This window comes from Lathamus discolor, chromosome 3, assembly GCF_037157495.1.
Source record: "Lathamus discolor isolate bLatDis1 chromosome 3, bLatDis1.hap1, whole genome shotgun sequence".
NCBI classification, from domain to species: Eukaryota; Metazoa; Chordata; class Aves; order Psittaciformes; family Psittacidae; genus Lathamus; species Lathamus discolor.
Genome location: NC_088886.1, coordinates 143,499,219 through 143,514,699, shown reverse-complemented (window position 1 = coordinate 143,514,699; position 15,481 = coordinate 143,499,219). Strand labels below are relative to the sequence as shown.

The 15,481-nt window shown below is 37.6% G+C and overlaps 1 protein-coding gene across 3 annotated transcripts in view; it reads right to left on the bottom strand.

Moving 5' to 3' along the window:
• Nucleotides 1-15,481, bottom strand: part of FHIP2A (FHF complex subunit HOOK interacting protein 2A) — a 41,665-nt gene that overhangs the window by 12,720 nt on the left and 13,464 nt on the right. For all 3 annotated transcript variants that reach the window (XR_010610972.1, XM_065672323.1, XM_065672324.1), the window contains exons 3-13: nt 14,407-14,576; nt 12,203-12,307; nt 11,732-11,854; nt 7,352-7,645; nt 6,298-6,494; nt 4,871-4,985; nt 4,689-4,765; nt 4,255-4,447; nt 2,883-3,052; nt 1,896-2,039; nt 81-171 (exon numbers count right to left, since the gene is read on the bottom strand). Coding sequence is in view for 2 of the 3 variants with exons in the window: in XM_065672323.1 (XP_065528395.1) it covers nt 81-171; nt 1,896-2,039; nt 2,883-3,052; nt 4,255-4,447; nt 4,689-4,765; nt 4,871-4,985; nt 6,298-6,494; nt 7,352-7,645; nt 11,732-11,854; nt 12,203-12,307; nt 14,407-14,576 (1,679 nt within the window). In the remaining variant the exon portion in view is untranslated. The remainder of the gene's footprint in view (nt 1-80; nt 172-1,895; nt 2,040-2,882; nt 3,053-4,254; nt 4,448-4,688; nt 4,766-4,870; nt 4,986-6,297; nt 6,495-7,351; nt 7,646-11,731; nt 11,855-12,202; nt 12,308-14,406; nt 14,577-15,481) is intronic.

Sequence of the window (15,481 nt, the reverse complement as noted above, 5' to 3'; positions counted from 1 at the left end):
GTAGGGCTATTTATAGAACCATCTGGATATTCTCATAAGTGCTTCAAACTCTCAAGGACTTGAAGACTTTACTGACTTACTTGTCTGTGGGCATCTCTGAGGTAAGTATCATAACCTGTACCCTCCACGTGGTATGATGACTTGGCTTCATCGGGTACGAGACAGAGGAAACTAAAGAGAAAAAAGTACATTAATGATTATCTATAATCCAAAGAGCACCAGATCAATACTTTCTCATCACCTGTGACAGTCTACACAACACTGAATTGTCTGGCCAATTAATCCACAGTTTCTGCCATAACTTTATGTGAAGAACAGAGAACACAAAATCTATTGAAGCACATCTCTTCTAACTGCTGTTTGTAATAACAAGATGCCTACTTCAGAACTTCTGTATCTAGCACTAGCAGTAAAACCTCAGTGGAAGCATTTTATGAGAACCAGCAGACAGAAAGCAGATTACAAGGAATATTCATAACCAGGTCAAGTATTTGCTAGAGGTCAGACTCCATTTTGCAAGAGCATAAGGAAAATGTACTGGGGAATAAATGAGCCAAAAGAGAATTACAGTCAAAATCTTCTTACCCTACTGCATAGGCAGTTTTATTTACCACAGTTAGTTGGTGGAACATGTAAGAATGCACAGGACTATTTGAATATAAATGTCCCGGTTACAAATAGCTTTTGCCAGGTATGCAGCACAAATACTCTGTGTCCTTATCACTTCACCAATATCTGACCTAAAAAGCATGAGGAAATTCTGAATCTTAGAGGGGAGCTGTCTTTGAAAAATAAATAAAACCCCTAAAATTTCTGGACAGCAAAATAAAACTTAGTCTTTGCGCCGTTTCCACATTTCAGCTTTCTCCACACCCAAAGAACTGCTGGAGGCTCCTGTAAGATTTATATCCAGAAATATATAGGAGATGACTTTTAGGATGGAGTTCATCTTAGCTGAAAAAATACAAATTGGCAAAACACTGCAACTCCTGAAAACATTTCTGTTCAGTGACGGAGATTGCAGGAGGTGAATTTAGGAGAGTGTTCTTTATGTCTTTGCTCCAAACCATGTCCACCATCAACTATATATAGCAGTACTAGGGGAAAGAGGGCAAGAAGTGATAATGCCATTCCATGCTGACTGTCCTTGGGCTGTTTTCCTCTGGCTAACACCTTTGATTATTTTTGGGTAAGTAGATAGGTCAGCACTGAAATACCAGTGCTGCTTTGCTACTGTGTATTAACAGAGCAAACAGCAGTTGTCCTAATACTAGTTGCTAAGAGAATTACCATCACTAAGTTGCTTAGAGCAGAGCCTGTCCTCATTGCGATATCCAATTTGAGGTATGTCTAACATGCATAAAGGCATGTTGCAGGTGACAAGAGGTGCCTCTTGATTTTAAGGGAATGGAGAGTATCTCCAGTATGGCAATTATTTGCTTTTATATATATATATATATATATATATATATATATATATATATATATATGTTCAAGGAGCTTTAGGAAGTTTGAGGGTCTTTTGCCCCCTAAGGATTTTACTGCAAGACTTCCCAGGAAGGCCAAGTCTATAACAGCAGTTTAAGCATAGCACATATAAAGAAGGCAAAGGAAAGTTTTATAATCGGTAAGGCTTTCATCACAAATTCAGAGTATTCAACTACACTATTAGCTGGAAAGTTATTACATTTTTCTCATTTATGTTGAATTATTTTTACTTATTGTAAGCTCTAATCTTTCAGGAGTAGCTTTCTGATAAAATGCCACATAATTTCCTCTGTGGAGTCATTTTACCAGCTGGCAGAGAATAACATCCCTTACAGAGTACATTTAATTTGCACAGTGTGTGCAGACACCCACACATTCAGAGAGTTCTTTAAGTGTCTATTTCTTACCTATTTACAATTTTATGAACTTCAGTCTTCCCATCATTTTTTTGATGTTCTGGACTGACAGGTGGAGAAGGACTGAGCCACTCCTGCGTTGACAATGTGTTATCTGGAGACAGGTCAGTAAATAACGGATCTTCCTCTAGGTCTCTGTGAGATTGTATTAGACAAAAACATTATCATTCATAGAATGTTATGGGAGGCAGGAAAATCTCTGGGTCAAAAGGCACGATTTCTATTCCAATTCTCTGAACAACTAGGGTGTTTTCCGGAACAGTATCATAGGCACATCTTTTTACCTAATTAAAATCCAGAAACATCAACCCTTACAAATACCCAACAAACTTTTTGTTTTGAACAAAAATCATAAATTCCTGATCTGAACAACAGATTAAACATTTCTGACTTACACAAGATCAGTGCATGAAATCACTTACACTCTTTAGCCACATGTTTTACATGAGAGAGTTATACTTCAGGAAATCATTAGATTATTTTAGATTACTCAGAAATATCTAAGTTAAGATGCCTAAACTGGTGGGTGCAACCAGTCTTTCCCCTCATGGGTAAGAAAGGAGTTACAAGAGTTATGTAGGGTATTTAAAAGCATTTTATGTAAAGTGTCCCAGAAAAGTTCTTCCATCAAAATGATTCCAGAACGTAAATGTAAGCAAGACACCTAAGTGACTGACTTCAAGAAAAGTCTAATTGAAAACAATACAAACATACATAGACTTAAGCTAGGTAGATGGATAAGTAAGATATATGAAGACCTTTGAGCACCTATTTGTCTGGAGAGTTTTGTTACTGTTCTAAAAACTTTCATATGTTGGTGATACAATAATTTCTGCATCATTTTATGGATATGGGTTAATACATGGAGCACTTGAAGTGCTGTCTACACTCACTTTTCATTCAATTACCACTGCTTTGTTCTAAAAATAAGGATCCAAATTAGCTGTTGTTAAAACTTCCCTTAAAAAAGAAACTTACACTGCTCCTGCAATCTGTCCATTCTCTACCACGTCTTTATCTTCTTGACAGAAAGGCTTGTATTCTATGTAGTTTCTTTCTTCTAAATTTCTCAGAACCAAATTATAAAGAATGTGCTCACTGGGCTTTTGCAAAAGGTGCTCAAACATTCGTAAAGTCATTATGCTGATCTGCAACACAAGAAGTGACAATTCAGTAAACTGATGCCCCGCTGCCTTACACGTTTTGCTGGTTTGTACATTCTAGAACACTGCAATTACTTATTTATGTTATGGAAGGAAGCAAAAATCCAAAGAAAAATGAGGAAATTGTTATGCTGGATGTGGTATAAACATGGATGAATTCACACACATCTGAAAATCGGTATGTGGATGTACTTTTTTCCAGTAAAACAAAACCTGTTCTAAAATCTGCCAAAATAACAACACAAAGCACATCCAGAGAACTTATAACTTAACTTTTCATATTACAATCAAATCCATGCTGGAAGACCATGATCACTGTACCAGTGAAATACAGAACAGGACTTACAGTTAGTAATAAATATGCAGAATAAACCAAAGTCATAGTGGAATATTGTGACTAAAACTACAGGCTAAGAGTTTTACATGGAGATATGTAGGCTTGTAAAAGGCGACTGACTTTAAGCAATACAGAGACAGTTATCAAAGAGAGCTTTGGAGTGCTTAGCTTTGCAAAGATCAACTCATTTATACACGTAACTCGTTCTGACAGGGTGAGCTGGTAAAAATACTGAAAAACTGGTGTATGTGAAGTCACAGATCTGTATTTCAGGCAAGCTTGGCTTTTATTTGAGAAGTAGAAGATGAAGATTGCTCCATGTTAAAAACGAATCAAGCAGCTCCTGAGGAGGGATTTTACTGAAGTAAATGACTTTAACAATGTTTAGTGTGTGTAAAGTGCTTAAATATTATATTATCTTTTAACTGGCGTTGTGTATATTCTGGCCACACTTACTTTATGTATAAAAGAAGTTTTTAACTATAGCTTATGCAATGACATGAGAGATTGACACAACATGGAAAACAGCAGCGATAAAACATATAATTAAAATGCAATTAAAAACCAATTTTGCCCTACCTTATATGTGAGCAAGCCTAACTAGGTATACACAGGGAGAATGCAAATTTAGCAAAGAATCTTTATAAAAGGGAACAATGCGCTAGCTAAAGGAAACAGCTTGACTTTCATTTTCTAAAGGGAATCTGCAGGGCTGGCAGTCAGAACTCTTTTCCTTGTCTAAAGAAATTTGCTGTCACAAATACAAGCCCTCCTTACGATGGTGTTTTAATAGCCCCTACACAAGACAGAACTGGCTGGCAGACATTCTGATACCATTATCACTTCTCACCTCGTCAGATATATGATCACAGTGTTCGATTAACCTGTGTCGCAATGGATGTCTGTTGATGTCTGTCAAAGTTTCTGGCTCTCTGTGTTCTCCAAGTATAAAATAAACTGTTTCCTGCAGCAGGACATCTGAAGTCACCTGACGAACAATGCGATGCAATAGTGCAGTTGATGTGAGGATTCCGATCTCTGACCTGTTTGAACAAAAAATTTCATGTCAGATATGTGAAGGCCAGGTTGGACAGGGCTTGGAGCAACGTGGTCTAGTGGAAGGTGTCCCTACCCATGGCAGGAAGGTTGGAACTGGATGAGCTTTAAGTTCTCTTCCAACCCAAACCATTCTGTGATTCTATCAATCTATGTAGTAGATTTCATCTGAAAAAAATCAGCTGGATTCAGATCCTGTTCTGCTGCATCTTGCAGGATGCTACTCACGTTTGCATCAGCTGGGGTTCCATAACATCAATGAAAAATCGTTCCCGCACAGCTTTTGCCATAGCAACAGCAGCAGTCTGAAACAAAAGTACAAAATGGTACGTCTCAAACTCAAAAGCTCAGAAACAACTGGGACTACTTATTTGCTGAATATATTTGTATCACTGGTAAACATTTCAAACCTTTTGTGCTTCTTTGATGAGTTGATCACAGTAGTCAAACCATGAAAGAAATGAAATCAACGCTCTTTTCCCTGGAAAAGCAGATGCATCTTCTTTGTGGCTATAGGAATCCAAACTAGAGAACACAGGGAAAAATATTTAGTCTACAAGTAACTGAAGAATCTTGGACTTCATTCTTATTGAACTTAACAGAATAGTTAATTATCTATTGCAACGAAGTGAACATTAAAATAGCTTATCTGACAGTCTCTACTGATCTGACAGTACTATCTATCATTCAGTGTCATGCTAAAGGGTACATAGTACATACAGCAGAACTGTGATTAAGTTATTTCTTGCATCAGAAGGAAAACTGATCACTTAGTCTGTTCTTACAGGAAACACAGACTACAGAAACTGAATTAATAACTCCTTCAGTCAGAGAACCATAAAATTTAGGCAATTGCTCTTCCCTGTTCTCTAAGCAACCTCAAGCAAGTCCACCAAAAACACACAGAATATGCCTGAACACATCTCAGTTTAAAGGCTCTAAGGAATAAAAAAAATCATCATTTTCTTTCACCTGTTAGGGTGGTGAGGCACCGAAATCAGTTGCCCAGGGAGGCTGTGAGTGCTCCATCCCTGACAGTGCTCAAGGCCAGGTTGGACGAAGCCTTGGGTGAGATGGTTTAGTGTGAGGTGCCCCTGCCCATGGCAGGGGGGTTGGAACTAGATGATCTTGAGGTCCTTTCCAACCCTACCTATTCTATTCTAAATGATTCTGTGATTCTTTGGTAAACTCTGATAAAGTTCTGGGTTTTTTTCCCCTTCTAACTTCAAACTCCAACCACCAGAAATTTTGGCTTGGTTTCCCAAATACCTACTTTTTTTCTCAGTACTAACAGATCACGAGCAATTCATAATAATGAAGGCAGAGTAGGGAAAAGGAATATTTTTAGAATCTAACATGCAAGCACAATTAGGATAACAGGCCTTTATCTTCTGCTTCATGCTTATGAGTTATGTGGTAACACTTTCCTTCTTTTTTACTGCAAATATTTTGCAACAATAGCCTGTTATCAAATATACCCTTCCTCCTGCAGCAGCTTACAGTGCTGTGCACACTGCAAAGTTTGCTTCCTAAATCCTTGACACCTGAACAAGACAATACTCTGTACCTGATACTACACCTACACTACCACTAATGTAATCCAGTGGAAAAACTTGCCCCCTGAGGAATCTCTGCAAGGGACTAGCAGTCAAACCTGGCCTCGTGTTAGAATCATGTGTACACAGGACACGCAAAGCCATACTGCTATGCTGCAGCTGGTATCTCAGCTCTGCTCTTGAGACTTTAGCACGTGGGGGTCAATATGTTATACAACTTATTTACCTATAGAAAATTAGTTTCAGGGAGAAGTGTAAAGTCACAAAAATAAAATTCTTACCCCCAGTTAATTGCCTCCACTGTCTCGATGTCTAAGGGATCCAGCGACTGAGGCAGGGCTTTGTAGAGGGTGGCCAGCCTGTCTGTCAACAGTTCACATAAACAAGTGCTTTGAGTCAGGCACTTGGCAGCTGCTGGTTCTGGCAAACTCACCAAAAGCATGAGGCCCTCACAGGCCTTTACTGCTATCCGGCCGTCCTGGCAGAAGGGCATGGAAGAATTAATCAGAGAGTGAATGAAGCTCACTTGAAATCAAGAAGCAAACATCTCCCAAATAAACCCTCTCCTTTCCTCAACCAGTGAGTGAATGCATTTATTCTTGTTGCCTTTTCAGTCATTGAAACTTAATTCTAGTGAATTTGCATGGCACAAAATAAAGAATCTCACCTAAATCCATGTCAAATACTAAGAATGCAACTGCAACTATCAGGTTGACAGAACTAGTGCTGTATGTCTGCTTAAGACCAAGATATTACACAACGTAAACTCTCAATTAACAATAATGAGGTACAGCAGTAGATTTGGTTTCCTGCTCTCAATGCTGCTGTGGCAATTACAGGCTTTCCCAATGCACCTCTAAGTTTTCTGAAGGAATCCGAGTATGAATTCGAGGATGGAGCTGGGTAAGACATACAGCAGTTGTCTTTAAAGAAATCAAACTTCTAGAAATAGTCTAGTGCCTTTACAAAACATGTGTGTTAAGACAGTACAGTTCAAAGGAGTTTTTTAAGTACTCTTTGTGGTATATTTAACCTAACGATACTCCTATGCAGCTTGTCTGTGAAACATGCAGCATTCTATGCAAATTGCTCAAAACACATATTACTGTTAATAAACTTTAGTATTACTTTCTAAAAATAGTATTTTTACTTCGATCTGAATTGGCAAAGAAAATTGCTAATTAACAACTGCCTGCAAAACAAATCTCATTTCACTTTTCGTATTTAAAATACAGTGTGTGCATACATGTATATTCACTCCCTCTGCCCACTTCACACAGCATCGGAACTACTTCATTTTACCACATTAAATAGAACAAAAACCAAACAACTCACAGGACTTTTAGTGAGATTTAGCAGAGAATTCACTAAATTATAGTCTTGATTTGGACCAATAGTGGAAGACTCAGGTGATGACGCAACATTTAGTTCATCCAGACTGAAAGAGAGCTCATCTGCCTGTTGTGGGAGATCATCTTCCTTCTCCATTTGCTCCACACCAGCAGCACTGGGCATTTCTTCAGGCTGAATGGGCTGTCCCATGTCTGTTGTCGAAGAGTCTTGTCCTCTTATCATGTCCTCTGTGATTACATCTGCTGATCCTTTGGAAGCCATTGCTTTTAACTTATTCTGCAAAGCATTTGTTTGGAATTACACAGTTGAAATTACTGTTCATCCTGAAGCAGAACTTTACTAAGAGCAATTTTTTAACATCAGCATTTGAAACACTTCTCTACAAGGCTGGATACAGTAACCATGTAGAATGTAGTGGGTTGTGGGTGCATGGGAATTTTTAAACCTAAAACATTTTTCAATCTTCTTAAATTTCTCCTAAGGCCTGTACTATTCTGCTTCAGGGTATAATATGCCATTTACAAAGAGATGGCATCTTTTTCTCTCCACCACTGAAAGCATATATTCACTTGATTTGATAGAAGTTTTTCATTTACCTTATGACTGCACCTTTAGACCTCAGCACATACTAAAATATCCCTTCCTAGGGGAATATATCTGATGTCTGAAACACTATTTCCAGTTGGAGTCACAGAATTAAACCAATTATAAACTTCTTGAGATTTTATCTTTAACAGGAAAGTGAAATAAAGGTCTTTTATCACTGCAGAGTACTCTCAAGTTGTGCTTCTTATGAAGAAAAAGTTGAGCAGATTGAATGGAGAGAAGATACTGGAAGTTAACACTGGATACTACAACAGATCACAGACCCTTCCTGGAAGCTACAAAGCATCCCTACTTAGCCTGGAAGCAAGCAACTCATCTTCCCATAAATCTGCCTCCAGCCCATAAAAAGACATTTAAAATTGTGCTTTGTGATACCATGAAGAAACACACTGCAAGGCAAGAATTCTGTGTCCTTCTGGCATAAGCACAGGTGAGTAATACTTTATTAGAACCAAAAATTAGACTTCAGCACAAGACATTTTTTCAAGTGAGTACAGTAGTGAGATTATAAATCCAAATGGCTCCCCTTCTCTATGATAACACCAAAATCATTACAAATATATCTCAAGCATTAATAATTTAAAAGAGTAACCTTTTGGGGTTAATGGCGTTTAGTGCATACAAACCAGCAGCGACTGACTACATGCCAGTCTCAGGCAGCAAACTTGAGAGCTGCTCTGCATGCTTGCTGAATTGATGTGCATTCACTGTGGAGAATTTGTACTGAATGTTGTGATACACTCATATAACCAACTCCCTGGAGAGGCAACATGGTGGTAAAACCAGCACACTGCATGCTATAAAATAAGTATGATTTTTGAGTACAGTAGAAAAATTACTCCTTCAACACGTGCTTTTTTTACAGTGTGAAATGCATAAGGCTGCAAAGCAACCCAAATGTGTCTGTGAACCAAGTCTGTCTATCCCTAAATCTTCTAAAGTCTTCCAGTATGCTCCCATATATTTTAGCAATATACAGGAATATCTGAATCACAATGATGAGCCTTGCACATAAAGCAAAACTAATGGAAATGGAAAATGAAAAAAATGGAAATGCATTTATAAAATACTTATCTTACACTGGTCCATTACCTCATGTGTGGACTTTTCTGTCATTTGAAAGGCTTTAGTTTAGCTAAGGCATCAATGAGAATACCTAACACATGTAACTGTATAAATATCCCTCCATAGCTCATTCCTTTTACATTGGCAGGTAACACAAAGCAGTCTGTACATTGGACAACATATAGGCAGAGTTTTTATGTGTATTTAAGCTTCCTATTGTCTGATCATGCAATTCTGCAGCTTAGCTGCTCACCTGCCTCTTGTAAAGGTGCAAAACAGGATCCTGAATGACCTAATAGAAAAGGTTACATAAAACATATATTCAATTCTTTCTAGACAAAGTACCCCTCTAACTGAATTCAACATCAACACAGAGCAAACAATATATTAACACATTTCTACATTTTCACGATATGCAACTATTAGATTTTCAACATCTGTGGCAGATGATTCAATGGGTAAGTTAAAATAGATTTAAAAAGAATTCTGTGAAAAAATCAAGTGATATCACAGCTAATAAGAATCTCCACTTAATTCATGGTGAGGAATATAAAGTTGGCAATTTGTAGTGATGAAAGTAGAGGTGAATAGTGAAACTAGCATTCATTTTATATGAAGGTAGAACCTTTTAACAAACCTTGTAACAGAACTTGTTTAAGGTCTCAAGAGCAGAAATTGAAGCACAGATAATCACAAAACAATCAGTTGCAAGGAGTATCTCATGTAAGGTATGATAAGATGGGGCAACTAAGGAATAAACGAATAAGGAAAAACATGAGGCAACAAGTTTAGCATAAAATGACTGAGATAGAGGTGATAAATGTTCCTGTGTATGTTCTTTCTCTCTACACAGGAACAAGGAAAACTCAGTTTAAACAGAATTAGTATATGGATTTTAAAGGTTTAAAACCAGTTCTTATTTCCACAACAGAAGTAACTTGCTCAAGAGATACAGTTATGCCATATAGCTTTAAGCAACAGAGCTGAAAGATTTTTCTAAATACAAACAGCGTTCTGTCAGCAAACTATTTCTTATGGAATCATACAAAGGAAATCCTGGGTTTATACACATTCATTTTTTTATGTTCATAAAATACTGATAAAATACATAAAGCAAGAAACTGATTAGGCAAAGAAGCAAGCAAAACAAACAGACTGCTTTGCAGAGATGTATCTGCATTTCAGTTTCTAATTTTTGTGATTTTAGAGATAAATGCCACAGAAAATTCTGTATATTTACCCCTTCATGCATTTGAAGGTTAGAAGTAGCTATCAAGTCACAACAACAGCACCTCTAGGAGGCATAGACGTGAACAGGATATTCTGTTCTAGTAACGAACAATTCTGCACCCAAATACCTTATCTGGAAACAACTGTCAGAAGTCGTGAAGGCATCCTCCTTACCCTCTGACATTTAGAATAACGTGAAGGAAACAGGAGCTCCAAGAAATATTCTTCAGCTTGCCTGAACTCTATAGCCAGCATTTTGTGGAACTAGAGAACTCTGAAATTCGGAATCATCTGGGTTTTCATGTCTGATTTTGAATACTGTAATCTTGCTACTTTTGGGAAGAATGCCAATGCCTGACAAAACACTTGTGGTTCTTATGATTGGGATTCTCAGGTTTGATTTCAAGGGCACGAATGACATTAAAAATAATCCTGGTTTGGACTTACTACCTTATTCTGCATCTAGTAGTTTGCTTCTGAGGGCTTCTAATGTTTAAACACTAACTTGCCAATCCTTACACCATTTCTACAGCTTGCACAACTACAGTGGACACAATGGCAATCAGGGTTGTATTTAATTAAGGTAAAAACAAACTCAAGATAGATTTTTTACTACTGACCTGTAAGTGATATTCATATACTCAATGGAAAATAATGTATCTTTGCAATTTAGCAGCCTCTACTATTACAAATCTTGTTTGCAGAAAGCTTGAAAATATTTGTGGCGGACACTACATCCATCTTTTCACCTACATATCATATGCTTAAATAGACACCGTGTCACTACAGCAAACATCAAAGTGGGAGCAGGAGGCATTTCTAAACAGACTTTTATAAATTAAACTTTTATATGCTCCTTCTAAATGTGAACAGAAAGCCAGTCTAGAAATTCTTTCTCCTCCCACTCTGATTTCATCCATGCCACATGTTAAGTTTGAAGAGGGAGTAAAGATATTTGGCTTTCTTACAGATAGAAAATAATGTCATATTGTAGATTGTGAGCTGGCACTGCAGCTAGACCATATGTGCCACTACCAAATAAGGGCCCAATCCTGCAGAACACTTGGTAACTTGCAAGGTGTCAATGCCCCATGCAATCTGTCCTTTAGTCTTTGTTAGGCTGAAGACAAAACAACATCAGCAATCCACTGTCTCCCTCACACAGTGATCTACATTATAATCCATGTTCCTACTCTAAAGATACTTTCACTACAAAGGGTAAGGACCTCAGGCAGGTGTATTTGTAAGCTCTGAATGAAATTCTAGTAAAAATAATCAGGTGTATCAAGTCTCTGGAAGTTAAAAAAAAAAAACAAACAAACTTCTAATATCACAGGAAAAAAAATTACAGAGTGAATAAAAACAAATCTAAGAAGCACAATGTGATACCTTCACTTCTCCATTAGATTTTGTCTGTTACACAGTAAATACACCTAGAAACTTTTGATTTGGTTTACTCACCTCAAGGAAGAAGTTGACCAGGTATGGATCCTGTTTCAGCTTTGCACATACTATACAGAGAAACTGAATTTCTTCATTTTCTGTTGGTGTTGCCAGAACTTCACCACACAGCCTGATTAATTTCTGTCACATAAAAAAAAACTAATATTAAGACAGAGAGGAAATTATAGCTTTTTTCTACGAATGATGGACTAAGTTCTTTTTCTATACACATACTACAGTGATGTAGGATTACTGACTTAAACATTTGCTCTAGGTTTAAACTGCTGTGAACAAGACTTCTTTATTACTTTTGACTTGCATTACAGTTGCAGTTCAAGGCTCCTATCATCAGTACGTTAAACTGATATTGCACTTGAACAGTTTCTTTAACTCACCTGACAGTGGATGTATTAAAGAGCTCATTAGCTACAGCAGAATAAGAGAAACTTGTCATGCTACAACATAGCCTCCTTCAAATTTGAACAGTACCTGCACTGGCCTGTGCACGTTTATGTGGGGAAGAAGAGGTTGCCGTATTCTTCCAAGGAGTTTTGTATAAAAAGCCAAAACTTGCTGTTTCATTCCTGGAGGGCACTGAAAGAAACCAGATGAACAATAACAACAATATAACAACCATGGAGAGAAACAAGATGCAAATTTGTCACTCAAAATGGCTAATGAAACAGCAATAATTCATCCCAAAGCGTTTTTAAAATACCATCACCTGTTAGCACATTCCTTTTATCGACATTAACAGAGAACAACAAAAAATGTTGCATTTCATTACCGTTTCCTTTTTCAACTTATTCATAATTTCAGTTAACTGCTGCAGTGCAGACTTCTACCAATCTTTACATGAAATATTCCCTACCAATACAATGATAAGGGGAAATTAATGGCTACGTGTCAGCTGTCTAATTTTATGGTACTGTGCTGCAAACCCCAGTAATTCAGTGAGTCAGTACACACAAATAAATGATGATAAACACCTTAATGTCTACAAAATGTATTTTGAATTCACGAGCAATTAACCTTAGACAGATAAAAGTGTTTACAAACAGATGTTCCAGGACAAGAGAAAGCTGTTGTTTTCCCTGATATTCGGCAGAATACAAATCACAAGTATCTGTGAAACATCCAGACCCCTGTTCTACTGTCCCTCATGCACCACGTCACATGAGTGTACTCTCACAACTCCGTGACATCTGATGGCTCGTGGTCCTTTGTGTCTAGCTAAATCCCCCCTGACTCTGTGTCCTATCATGTCAATAAAAGCTGTTATTCCATAGGTTAATTTTAACCCACGTAATTTCTCTTGTCAGATTGACTGGGAATAGAGCATGAGTGGAAACAGCCAGAAGGACAACTGCCTAACCTGGTTCTCCTCCCAGAGTAATTATCCCTAGATTCCTAAACCCAAATTATCACTGAGTTATCAAGAATCCATTGACAATGGACTGTCAGGGTGCATCTACAATAATGTAATAAGTCTAAGTGATTGCTGTGAAAGGATATTACTCTTTTTGCAACAGATCTTTGCAACAACTTGCAAGCACATAACTGTGTGTTTACTTCAGATGTATCAACTCACAAGTGGCAAGCATAAAGACATGCTGCAGAAGAATTGCTTGTACAGGCGTATTTGCATGAGTGCAAAATGACTTCTCTCAACTCTCAGAAACATACTACTAATTACCCACTTCACATATGTCACCATTTCATCTTGGTTTCTTGACAAAATTCGTAGATTACTGAATGAGCTGTATTTCTGAGCAAGTATTTTCAATACATCTTAGTCTGATTATAGGACAGCTGATGTAGGAACAGCTCTGGTCCTTGCAGAGCAAGGAACATTCCAGGCTCAAACAGCTAGTACCCTACATGTCTACAAATGCAAAATCTAGTAGATTAAGAACTCATGACAATGTGTAAAAGACTGACTGACGATGAAACCATGGAGAGCTCCAGCTATTCTCGGATCAGGGTACACCACGCTTTCCCAACTGCATCTGCATCACGATACACTTCTAGCACAAGGGCTGCTAAGTTAATTCATTCCATGATCCATCCAGCCCCATACATTTCAGCTCATTAAGTCTGCCAAGAAAGACAGCAACAAGAATGCACCAAACCCATGACACTAATTTCACATGTGCCACAAAGCAGACATGAGAAGAACCAAACAACACTGCCAAGGGCTGCATTCATACCAAAGAACTGGATGTGAAAGCTGTCTGGGAATCAGCTTAAATTAATGCTTTCTGACATGGAAGTCTTTCTGAGCAATAACTTAATCACATTCCAAAAAATGAAACAAAGTCTGTATTTAATACAGTGCTTTTCACCCAAGAATTTCCCAGCACTTAACAAAGGACAGAGAGGAAAAATATGCTGTTGCAGAGCCAGAAAAATACTAGACTGAACAAATATGCTTGTCCTACATCTAGCTTCACAGTCAATATTATGAGTGGTGAGTAACAAATCTCAGAGTTCTGCCTTGGTCAGCATTTCTTTCGTTGGCTCACTTTGATCATACTTGTAAAAGACAGTTATTCATAATATGGTGGTAACACAAGCAAACAACTATTTGCTATAGTTCAGTGTCCCACACTACCACCTACTGTAGAACTTCAGTCTCTATCACAATTAGGAGCTCATACAAAAAATAAAGTGCTCTGCTGAGAAATACATACATCAGCTTTTCCTAATGTGTAGAGTGTCTCCAAAATCTTGTGATGCAGCAAATATTCCATACATGGTCCTGTTTCACCCGATTCCCTCTCATTTTCTTCTTGAACTAGAATATCCAACATCTGTTCCAAGTGAGAAGGAATATTGGTATCGGTCACAGGAGCTTTGTCATCTAAATAGAAGAGATGTGCAATTAAGAATGATTAAACTGTTGTCCTCACTTTTCTCAAGTTCAGTTCCAAATGTAAGATTTAAAAACATGACCACTCATTAAAGAATCTTCTACAGAATATGCAAGCTTTTTTACATGTCTTACATTGAAGTTTCGGAACCATATCAGGAAATGTAAACTGGAACACTCATTAGGCAGGTATCTAACCTTGCAATGGGGAGAAGATGAAATGCTGAATTTCAAAACATGCATTAATTACACAGTCAAAAAGGAAAACTTTCGTATGCAGAAACCAAACTTAGGGAGGGAAAGGTTCTACTCTCAATCTTCGGGTTAATATCCACCCTTGTCTTGGTAACTTCCTCTCTGCCTCTTCACATAGTATTCTAAAAATCTATAAAGAGCCTCCAAAACCAGATAATCTGCAGCTGACCACTTCCTTTACAAACTATGTAATTAAATAAATGGTTTTTCTAATGATAACAACAAAGAAAACCCAAACTCTATGCTATTTATTCTTTACTTTTAAAACTGTTTTTGATACTTTCTGCATTAAAGCAGCATTCTGTCAAACTTTTATGAAGGAATGGGTATGACTGATATTATCATGGTGAAGTCATGAAACTTCTGTGGATTTATATGCTCCTGACAGTGGGAGCTGGCACTAATATGTTGCAAAGCACACGCACCCATGGAGATTTTCCTATGTATTTTTTTCAGCTCAGTTCTACTTGAACAACTATCCCACAAGGGAAATTGTTACTACTTCTTATGCAATAACCTAAAAATAACTGCCACTTGCATGCAAATGGCAACAAGATCACAAAGGAAAACAGCCGTGTCAGTGTGATTGTGATCTCTACCACAACTTCCAGTTAGCCTACAGTGTTTTGCTTAAATGTCCT